The sequence below is a fragment of the Diabrotica undecimpunctata genome, chromosome 9 (assembly GCF_040954645.1).
Source record: "Diabrotica undecimpunctata isolate CICGRU chromosome 9, icDiaUnde3, whole genome shotgun sequence".
NCBI classification, from domain to species: Eukaryota; Metazoa; Arthropoda; class Insecta; order Coleoptera; family Chrysomelidae; genus Diabrotica; species Diabrotica undecimpunctata.
Window position 1 is genome coordinate 105972379 of NC_092811.1, and position 12268 is coordinate 105984646.

The 12268-nt window shown below is 34.4% G+C and overlaps 1 protein-coding gene and 1 long non-coding RNA gene across 3 annotated transcripts in view; one reads left to right on the forward strand and one right to left on the reverse strand.

Annotated features, from left to right (window-relative positions):
• The window catches only part of LOC140450374 (uncharacterized), a 1628978-nt gene that overhangs the window by 1158803 nt on the left and 457907 nt on the right, over positions 1-12268 (reverse strand). Inside the window, exon 2 of the mRNA XM_072543970.1 lies at positions 977-1049. Coding sequence (XP_072400071.1) covers positions 977-1032 — 56 coding nt within the window. The 5' untranslated portion in view covers positions 1033-1049. The remainder of the gene's footprint in view (positions 1-976; positions 1050-12268) is intronic.
• LOC140450376 (uncharacterized) overlaps positions 1-12268 on the forward strand; it is a 572900-nt gene that overhangs the window by 33653 nt on the left and 526979 nt on the right. The window lies entirely within an intron of this gene.

The window sequence follows — 12268 nt, forward strand, 5'->3', positions numbered from 1 at the left end:
ACCGAGCATAAAAAATTGGTTAGTTAAAAATAATATAAATTTGTCAGAATACGCCTTCAAATCAGAGTTACAGTTTGTCAAACGTACGAAAAAGTTTAAAAATCTCACAATCGCCATAACACTTCATAGCGATTGCAAGATTTTCAAACTCTTTCCTACGTTTAAAAAACTATACTAGAAATTTTGAACGTAATGAAAAACCACAGTTTATGTAGTTGACCAAATTGTATTAAGTTATGGACATCAAGTATTACGGTTACCGTCGCGTCGTATCACTGTCACTTTAATGCCATTGAACACATCTGGGGTTTATGTAAAACGTATTATGATAATCACGGTTGAAGGCAGTGGATACAGTGACGATGCAGTTAGGGAAATGTGGCAAGAACTGCAACTTCAGAAATAGGGGCCAGAAATAAATGTGAAAAATGAATAGAAGAGTGGTGGATCCTGGAAAATAAAATTAGTAAAATTAATAAAGTGATTAAATATTTACATAATGATAGCGGTAGGGAATTTAGTGACGATGATGATGATTTATAAATTTAAATAATCATTAAATTGTACAGGAGGTTAACCATTATATTTATACATTTATTATTAGCTAAATTTAAAAAGATTATGGAGAACTTATGAAGTGCAGTTTACCGTGCCTTTTACTAAAACGAAAGGTTTTCTGCAAGTTACATTAATCGTTTAGAGGTATAAGTTGGTTGAATTTACTGTATCTTTATTCGTGTCTGATTGCGGTTATATATATATATATATATATATATATATATATATATATATATATATATATATATATATATATATATATATATATAACTTTATTTAAATACAATTAAGCTCAGTAGTACATAAGCAACAGTTTACTTCTGTATTATGTGTAATATCGAGAAAGAACTAGTTTTCGAGCTACTGTAGCAAAAAAATCCCCTTTTAACTTTAAAATATCGTAATTTTATGTACTTACTTTTGGCTAGCCTTTTTGGCAGCAGCTGTAATTTTGTTAAGGTCCAGGATATCCATCCATGTGATTTTAAAACCTGAAACAAATAGTTACCTATCATTAGTATTACTTTTACTTGGGGCACATTGTGAGAGGTGAAAAGTACGAACTTTTAAGAAATATCATGCAGGGCAAAATTAAGGGCAAAAGAAGTGTGGGAAGAAGAAAAATATCATGGCTTCGTAATCTACGTGAATGGTTCGGGGGTAGTTCGATTGAACTTTTTAGGCGCGCTGCTAACAAAGTCGCAGTGGCCATGATGATTTCCAATCTCCGCTAGGAGTGGCACGAGAAGAAGAGTATTACTTTTAAAATATTAATATATTTAAACTATTCCATTAGTTAGCATAGAACAGACAAGCATTGAAAAACTTAGTAGAACAAGCCTATCAGTCTATGAAAATACACTAAACAATTCTGACCAGATAGCTTGCAGAATTATTTATCTCTCCAGAATTTTACGGTACAACAGCATACACGATGTATTAGAAAATAATTAAGAAAACTACGTCTAGAAGGACTAATCCATTTAACAGATTTTTTTTAACTTTACCAAAATAAACTATCAAATGTTTTGACCGACACCAAAACTGGTGTATTGGGAGACGACCTTATTTTCTTAAACAATGTAGCAAAACAACACAAAAAATGCTTACTTAGGTTTATTCAAACAATTTATTAAGAAGCATTCTACCAAAAGTTTTTAAAACTAAAATCATAATAGCTATATTAATATCAAAAAATTTTTTCGAATCGACAAAGGTGTGTAAACTAAAAGCTTTCTTGAGCTGCTGCTATAAACTCCTAGAGATGGTATTTTTTATCAGAATGAGTTCAAAAATTCTAAACGTCTGTTTTTAAGCCAACTGGCTCTAGGCCAAATAAAAGCTGCCTGGATCAAGTACTGCTTAAGTCTTTCTTCACAATAAAAAACTGGTTTCCAAAAACAAGAAAAAACATCAGTCGTTTTTATGGACTTAATTACAGCCTACGATATAGTCGCAGGCACATTTTGTGCCGCTTGATAGTAAAAATAATTAACACCATGCTGTCATATAGATACTTTTGCATTGGAAATGCAAGAATATAAGTAAATCCGAGTTAGAGAAGGTTAACCAACGAGACAGTGCAGGGTTTATCCAACAGTTCTGGAAATTAACTTGGACAGACTGTCTTAGCTCTAACATAATTACTTTAAAACTATCAAGACAACCATAACATATGATTTATCTACTCTGAGTAAGACCTATAACATTGCAGACTCATACAAAAAGATCAATGCTAGTTGTTTCCACCTAAGTAAGCAACAAGCAAATCACCAACTGAAAATATGATGTTGTAACAACCCTGTGCTCAAACACTACAAGAGCCATAAATATGTTAGAGTGACCTTAGACAGAATCGTATCTTTATAATAACATTTAGGAATTACGGCCCAAAGATAACATGGATTGGTAATAAAGCTTTCAATATCATCAAAAACTTTATAGTGGTAAGTTCAGAGCACCGGCAAACTTCGACACTAAGCCTGATATACTCTGCAGCCGAATATTTTGCACCTGTTTAATTAGATAATGCCAAATTCAAAATTGTTATCGTCCAACTACATGCAGTGATGAAGCTGGTTACAGGTTTTATCAGGTCTATTTTATATAGGTGACTATCAATATTCAGCTACACAGCTTCGCCTACTCTGCATAGACAAGAGACTTACTCGTAAAAGAGTACAGTACAATTATGGACAATCTTAATCTACTTATTTTCAATGACATACCTATATGCTAATCCTATATCTAAAGTGTACCTAAACTAGTAGGTGGTCTGAGCTGCAGCATGCACCTCGCCTACTTTATACGTCCAAAATGCTTGTTGTTGATATCTTATCTATCAAAACGTGATTTATTTAACTCACAACATTCCCATCGGGGAACATCCAGGTGCCTTTGTGTAAGTTTTTGTGGGAAAATATGGTAAAACTGATGATTATATTTTTACCAACTGCAGCTAATAAAGAATTACATATCATCTTTTCTATCTGTATTGCTGTATAGGTTTGTAATTCAGGAAAATGGCCATCTGATTGGTGTACCTCAATTTATATCCCGCTACACAAAAAAAGGAACTAATACTATATGTGAAAACTACCGCACACTGTCACTTATAACACATGCTAGTAAATCTTGTTGCATATCATCAAAAACAGATTAAAACCTATCGACATTACCAAATACCTCAGGAACAAGTGGGGTTTGTAAACGGATACAAATCCTGAACCTTAGATAACTCATTGAAAAGTCTAGAGAATTTGAAGTATCTATAATTATATGCTTCATTGACTACCAAAAGACATTTGATTGTGTAAGCTGGATAAATCTGTGGTCCCTTTTAATAGAAATGGACCACACCAATTCACCTGGTGACACTGATTAAAAATCTGAACCAGCCCAATATAGCCATAGTGCGACTAGATCAGAAGTTCTTAAACCAATTCAAGACCGAGAGAGGTGTTAGACAAGAATGCGTTTTGTCACCTGACTTATTCAACATTTATGGTGATCATGTCATGAGGATGGCTTTAGATGTGTTACGGTGGAGTAACAGTGGCTGGTAGGAAAATCTTAGATTTAAGATTTGCTGATGACACTTTGATGCACAGGAGATATCCCAATGAGGTTAGTCAAGACCATGTCGACAATAAATCGTCGAACTACTGGCTGACATCAGGAAATATGTATGCCTGAAACAGAAGGTTCATTACTCGCCATTTAGAATCAGGTTATACCAACCAAAAATTACCTGAAATATATCGTCAAAGCCCTCAGGCCTAAAATGACAAATGCCGATATGGATGTCAAGCTCAATAAACCATCCAATATCTTACCGGGGGCTGCCAGGCATTTGCTGCAACTGAATATAAGGAACGGCACAGCAGTAGGAATGATCCTTCATCAAGAGATAGCAATTAAAATGGGACTCCTCCAAAAAAAACAATCTTCCATATTATCAATACGTTTCCGAAAGTATACTTGGGAATGACAACTACAAACTATACTGGGACAGCACTGTGCTCACAGACCAAACAATGGCACATAATATACCAGATCTCATACTAGTTAATAAACTTAAACAGACAAACAACACTTACTGATGTGGCGATACCCAACAACAATAATCTTCGTGTTAAACAGAACGAAAATATCGCCAAGTACAGGGATCTGGAAGTTCAAATACGAAGACAATGGAGAATAAAAAGTACCCAGACAATACATATTATTCTCTCTACTACTGGTGTCATTCCATAGAACCTCTGAATGAATGAACATATCTACAAGACCATTCAGAAAGTTGTACTATTCTCAACGTCCAGATGTGTACGAAAATTTTTGGGAGATACTCCAGCTCAGCGTACCAAGTCGCCTATTACTCGATAACACGGAAAGAATCCCACCAGAGCTCAATAATTTTGATACCTTAGGTTTCTGGTATATGTGAATTTTTCCCTTTAAGTGAGTCTGAGCCGTATGGCTAAATCTAAATCATCAAATATAATTTCAATTTATATTAATTATTTACCAGGGGATGCTGTAATACCCCCAGAATATCTCTTTATAAGGTCAGTGTGTACACATTTAACTCGAGAGTTATTATTTTTTCGCATATATTTCTGGGGTCTATTCCGTCAGAGTAGATTTTGCATTTTACTTGCATTTCTATTTTTAATCAAAGCCGAAGTGTCGAAATACTTCTTTCTAGTATGCGAGTAGGTTACATTTTAAAGACTAGATTTTTACTGGTTCTTATTATTCAAATTTAGTGTTAGGGTACGTAGATTAAATGAGAGGATTATATTTTTCATAATTGGGGATTATCTTCATTTATTAATTATCTTTCAAAGTTAGGTATAGATTGTAAATAATAGGTGAGAGTTAAAATAGGTTAAATTTAAATTGTGGGGATATATTTACTAGAAATAATTTGGTTTTAACTGGGTTGTATATAATATTATAGTTTTGTTAGTACATTGCTTTCCATTTTCAGAAATTAACTTTAACTTTTATAGCAGTATAAGATACCTCGGGAAGTATTATTTAATACTTTCCTGTCGTTTAAAACAAGGACAATTAAAAAAAGGGCCAAGAAAAATTAGACAATATTTTGAAAAGTAGGGCAAAAACTGCAAGTATAGAAGAAAAGTGGAAAAATCTCAAGATCTTAATCATATCTGCTGAGGAAACTTGCGAGAACACAAAAATAGCAAAAAAGAAGAACAAAAAAGAAAAATGGAAGAGATATCTAAGTACAAAGCGCCCTGAAGATTATGAGGCATATAAAGAAAAAAGAAAAGAGGTTAAAATAGCTGTGAAAGCAGAAAAAGAAAGGTCATGGAAAAAGTTTGGATTAAAAATGACAAATAATTATAGAGAAAATCAAAAACTCTTCTATGGCGCATTAAAACAGCTCAGACAAAAGAAAGAACACATGATGCCGAATATAAAAGACAAGAATAGAAAGGTAATAACAGAAGAAAACCAAATAATGGAAAGATGGAGAGAACATTTCAAAGAGCTAACTCATACAGACGTAGACAACATAGTGGAGATACAAGAAATAAATGAAGAACAAAAAGTAGAACCCATAACAACAGAGGAACTAGAAAAGGCAATTGAAAGAGTTAAATTAGGCAAAGCACCAGGCAATGATCATATCACCCCGAAAATGATAAAATTCATGGGAATAGAGGGAGTGTACAGCATGAAAGAACTAATGAATGATATCATAAAGAGAGCAGAAATACCACAGGACTGGAAGAAAGACATTATACTACCAATACACAAAAAGGGCGACAAGAGAAACTGTAATAATTACCGAGGTATTACTATATCAAGTATCCCTGGGAAGGTATTGGCAAGAATAATAGAAACAAGAATAAAAACCCAAATACATAGAACCAATTATGGTTGATTCACAATGTGGATTCAGGAAGGACAGAAGCACGCAAGACCACATATTCACAATAAGACAAATAAGTTAGAAAGTAATCAATAAAAATAGAGAAATACATATATGCTTTATTGATCTGAAAAAGGCGTTTGACAGAATACAAAGAAAGGACGTATGGAGGACATTAAAGGAAAGAAGAGTTGACAGGATAACAATTGATGTAATAAAGGATATGTACAATAATAATACAAATACGGTGAAAACCAACAACGAGGAATCCGAAGAATTTACTACAAGTCAATGCGTCACACAGGGATGCGTGTTGAGCCCACTGCTGTTCTCAGTGGTACTGGATGAAACAATAAAGAAAGCCAAGAGAAGAATGAGAAAACTAACATTAGGATACTGGCAAATGAAACAGAGTCAACTATCAGAACTTATATTTGCAGACGACATGGTTTTAATAGCAGAAAACAGAGAAGACCTACAGAACAACCTTGAAATCCTAGAAGAAGAACTGTCAAACATAAATATGAAAATAAATACAGAGAAAACAAAAACAATGATAATTTCAAATAAGAGAAAGACACACGCAATACAATTAAACGGAAAACAACTAGAACAAGTGGAACATTTTAAATACCTAGGAGTAATAATTGACTCAAACGGTAAATAAGACATGGAAATAAATGAGAGAATGGGACGAACAGGAAGCTTATTTAACACTATGAAAACAACATTTTTGGGGAGAAAAAAATACCGAAGAAGGTAAAAACGGCAGTTATTAAATCAGTAGTTCGACCTACAACTATGTATAGTAGCGAGTCATGGACATTGACTGGGAGACAAAAATCTCGAGTCAATGCTATGGAAATGAGGTTCCTGGGGAAAATAGCAAACAGAAAGAGGACAGACAAAATACGAAACGAAACAATCAGAAAAAATCTAAAACTAGAATCAGTAAACGAAAAAATAGTAGAGGGGCAACTAAGATGGTTCGGGCACGTGTGTAGAATGTCGAATGAAAGATTAAAAAAACAAGTGTTTGAAACGAGAGTGCAGGGGAAAAACAAACGAGGAAGACCAAGAGTTAGGTGATTAGACGAAATGAGAAAAGAAGTTGAGAAAAAAAGATTGACATGGGAAAGTGCACGAAATCAAACACAAGACCGGACAGCATGGAGACAACACTGCAAAACTTAACCCCACCAGCCTTACACCTAACGGTAGAAAGGCTTAGGACTAAGTAAGTAAGTAAGTTAAAACATCATTTAGTAAGTTCTTGATTTCAGTACTCTTATTCTCATCAATTTATCTTCTTCTATCTGTTTTTTTACATTCATTCCTAGTTAACTGTCTTTTACGGGCATGCAAATTGGCCGAATCCTTTCTTGAGTGTCAAGTGTGTCTCCGGCATAGCCTGCAAGCCAAGCTGCATTACTTCTATATTTTTGTTACTTTGTTACTTAATTATTCTTGGTGCAATGATTCGTAGAAATGTTTTTAGCAGATGGCTTATTAGTGGTATTAATTGATGTTCTGAACATTCTTTTGGTCGGTCTGGCTGTTCTTTACAATTTACACAGGTGACCATTTTGTGGTTAAATAACTGTTTATCTTACTTCCTTTTCTACATTTTATCCGTTTTATAACATATTTTTTTTTATCAGTTTTTCGAAGTGATCCTATATGCATGAAAACATTTACTTATACTCTAATATATTATTCAAAAGTTTATCGTCGTAAGACAATTCGCCCTTCATGAAAAGCTTAATTTCACTCTTTATCTCTGTTGTTCCGTTAACTATACGTCCATTCATTCAGAATTTCAAATGCACTAAATTGCATACTTTAACTCCATTATGTTTAGAAGTTGTTTATAAAATTATCTTCCCTAACAAAGATCAATAAAACTTGTGGCTTCACTACCTACAAAAGCAGACGGCCAAAATCACGTTGGAATACATAACTTGAACTTTCGCTATGGCGGTTTGCGTTATAGCCCATGAATTTATAACTCAGAACTCAATTCATCAATGCACTTTGAAGATGTTCACCAGCTCTTTAACGGGCAGTTTGTTTTCCTTCTCGCCTGTTTTCCCAACTTAGCCCATTGTTTATTGTCGGTTTTACTTATTTGGCAAAGACTTAGTATATTGTTGTTAGCTCGAAGTTTGCTTACCGAGTAAGTCTCTCAGGTAGAAGTTTTGGTAAATATGTTATGAACTATAAGAGAAACTTTTATTTTAATTTATGTGCATATACTGTACACTGCCCAAAATAACTAAAAAATAATCTCTCAATATACAACTTTTGACTGTAATTCACAATAGATTTATAGACTTTATGGAACCTAATTGTTTTCTTTATATGAGTTAAAGCACAAAGTGATTTGTTGTAATAATAAAAATAAGTAATAGTAAATGCGTCCATCGAATTATTAAAACTCATTGACGAAGATGTTATTGACGTAATAGTTGAATTTTTTAATCTAATATATCAGACTGCCACAATCCCCAGACAATGGCTGCAATCGATTTTTGTGGCAATTCCCAAAAGTTAAGTGCAACAGCCTGCTCAGGCCACAGAACAATAGCTTTAATGAGTCACAGACTTAAAACATTTTTGAAAATAATGCACAGTAGAATTGTTAAAACTCTTGAATATGAAATGAATGACAAAAAAATTTGGCTTTAGAAGTGATATGGGCACAATAGATTCTTTGTTCGGGTTGAATGTGCTGGCCCAGAGATGCATGAATATGAATTAGGACATGTACTTATATTTTGTAGATTTGGAAAAGGCATTTGATAAGGTTCAACATAAAAAGCTTGTAGGTATATTAAAAAGCAACAATATTGACAGTTGTGATATGAAAATTATATCTTATCTATATTAGAATCAAACTGCCAAAGTAAAAGTTTACAACCAGAATACCCGAGATATCAAAATACAGAGAGAAGTCCGCCAGGGTTGCGTACTCTCACCTCTTCAATGTCTACAGTATTTATTTATCCTATGGCACTTGACATATTTACATTTAAATTTACATATTTTTGTATAAAACATAATACATATATATTTACGAACGAACATCTAACTTATTTATATAGTCTATCGACTCGGGAGTCGCCATTAGGAATTCCTCTGACCTGCCTTGATAAGATCTTGTGGGACACTGTTCTGTAATGTGACAGATGGTTTGTGGTTGTCCGCAGTCACAGAGTGGGGATGGTCGTTTGCCCCATTTGTCCATCATGTAACCACATCTGCCGTGTTGGGTTCTGATTCGGTTCAGCATAGTCTATGTGTTGCTTGGTAAATCAAAACCTGGTGGTTTTTGTGTGATGTAGGGTAAGATGCTATTTTGTTGTTCCATCCATTCTCGAGTCCAAGTGGTCGTTAAGTTAAACTTATTTTCCACATCAATCTGTGCTGTTTTTATTGGCGGTCGTCTGGATCATAGACGGTTACAGTTGACAGGATCTCGTTACTAAGTAATTTTTAGTACTTACTAGTGAGAGAGTGTATGCGCCATAGTTTGGGTGGTGGAATGTGACTCAGTACTGGGAGCCATTGCGTAGGGGTGGATTTAATAACACCAGCAATCATTCTCATTGTATTGTTCAATTGGGCATCTACTTTGTGTATATGTGGGCTGTTAAGCCAGACTGAAGAGCAGTATTCCGCGATTCAGAAGGCTCAGGGTACATGATCGCAGGGTGGAAGCCGATGCTCCCCATGTTGTGCCACACAGATTCTGGATGATGTTGTTTCTGGATTTAAGTTTTTCCGCTGTTTTTGACAGATGTTCCTTGAAAGATAGGATTCTGTCAAGATTCATCCCAAGGTACTTTGGTGTTTTATTGTAGGCGAGTGTGGTGTTTTCGAATTGGATGTTCGGTATTCTTCCTGCAAGCTTGTTATTTAGATGAAAACTGGAAACCTCTGTTTTGGTAGCGTTTGGTTGAAGTCTCCATTTACGGAAATACTTTCCCACTGCGTGTAAGTCTGCCGTGAGGATTTTTTCTGTTTGTTCAAATGACTTACACCTTGTTGCAAGGACCCAGTCATTGGCGTACCCAAACTTCCTTGATCTGGCTTCTGGTATATCAGCGATGTACAGGCTAAAGAGAAGAGCAGCTGGGACAGATCCCTAAAGATAGATTGCCACGAGAGCGCAACTATTGGTGTTTAGATAAAGATCTTCAGGTTCCCCTCGTGACTAATACAATTTCAAGGAACCGTTTCCAAGAAATTAAAAAATACCTACATTTGGCAGATAATTCGCAAATCGATACAAGGGACAGAATGTATAAGGTGAGGTCTCTCATGAACAAACTAAATAAAAAATTTTAACAATTAAGCATATTTTACAAAGACTTATCAATTGATGAAGCGATGATAAAGTATTTTGGGCATCACTCATCTAAACAGTTCATAAGGGGAAAGCCAGTAAGATTTGGGTACAAGGACTGGATGCTTTGTAGTTCAACTAGTTATTGCTACAATTTTTGCACATATTGTGGAGCATTGGTGGATAAATCAAAAGTCGCGGTGTTGCTTTTAGGATCACAAGTTGTTCTAAAAATGCTTGATGTCGTTGATGTGCCTACTGACCACGAAGTATTTTTTGACAATTATTTTACTAGTTACAATTTGATGGAAACTTTAAAAGAGAAGGGCTTTATGGCAACAGGCACAGCAAGAGAAAATCGTATAAAAAAATGTCCTTTGTTACCTTCCGCTGTAATGAAAAAGAAGAATCGAATATTGCTTTGACAAAACAAGTGTACTACTTTTTTTAAAATTAAAGGACAACAATGTGATCACAATCAACCACTTTCAAAAGTGAATCGTTGGTGTGCTGCTGCCAAACGAAAAACTGATGTACCCCAACCAAAACTTTGGTGCAATTCATACAATGCTTCAATTGGCGGTGTTGATCTCTTTGACCAAGCGGTTAATAACTACCGAGTCAGTATACAAGGTAAAAAATGATGTTGGCCCATTTTTACCCACATGCTCAACTCAGCTCTTGTTAACTCGTAGAGGTTACAAATGTTTGCTAAAAATAAAGGAATGGATCTTTTGGCTTTTCAACGAGATGTAGTATGTCATTATTTAAGAAGTTTTGGTAAATCTACTTATTCTAGAAAACGACTAGCAGGATCTGTACCAATTAGTCTAAAAATGGATGGAAGCTGTCATTTTCCAAAGAAAATAGGCAAACAACTTCGATGTCGCTTATGCCATCACAGAGTACGTTGGATTTGTATAAAGTGTGAAGTTACTCTGTGTATTGAACGTGATTGTTTTGTACAATTTCATACTAGTTAGATTATAATACAGGATATACCCAAGTATGTACCTATATTGTCAGAAGATAAAATGTATTCATTTTTATACAATGTTCTATATTTTTGACTCCCGATCAGCTCATTGTACTCGTATGAGTACACCGACTTTTTGCTAAAAATTTATTTTTTTTATGTCAACTAACAATAAATTGTTACTGTTTAACCCAGATCCAAAAACGACATTAAAAAAAATCTTGTATTATCGAAAAAAAAAATGTCGTGGAATCAAATGGGTTAAATGTAGTTTTTGCAGACAAATTCCAGCGATGGGTATGTTCAAGTACTTTAGTTATTTCGTTTCTTTTAATATTTTTCTACTCCTGCGTAAATTTGAATAGACTATCATTGAGTAATTTGGGGACATTAAGACAGATTTATTGTAGTATATTTCATTCAAGAAATATAAACTAAACTTCTATAATTAACCACCGAGTCGCATATATTGTCTCCCACCTGTTTTCCTAGACAACGGTGCATTGTTTTTAACTGGAAGTTTTGAAAACACACACGAAAGTTTTGTGAAACATACTCTGGGTTTTCCAGATGAAGTTGTTTGCTGAATGCACTATTCTTTATAATTAATATTTATGAGTATTGTTCCGACTTTCTTCTTAGTCAGTCGGGATATAATATTGTGAAGGCGGAGTAATAACCTAATTTTGTTTCGTCTTTGCTAAGTAGGAAAATGCATTTTATAAACTTTTTATTTCACTTTTAGAAGTTTGCTTTGCTTTTCCTTCGGGTGATTCTATCTCAACAATTACGTATTTGTAGCGTTTATTTTTAAAACAAATATTGCTTATATTAGTAACTATACATTGGCTGACAGCACAGTTCTTAAAATAGTAAGCTGGTTCGGGGAAACACTGCATTGGTAGTATGTTGGCAAAATCGTGTTGGACATAATGTTGAAAGAAAAGTCATTCAGAGATTCTTCTTCTTTCAGTGGCCCCTG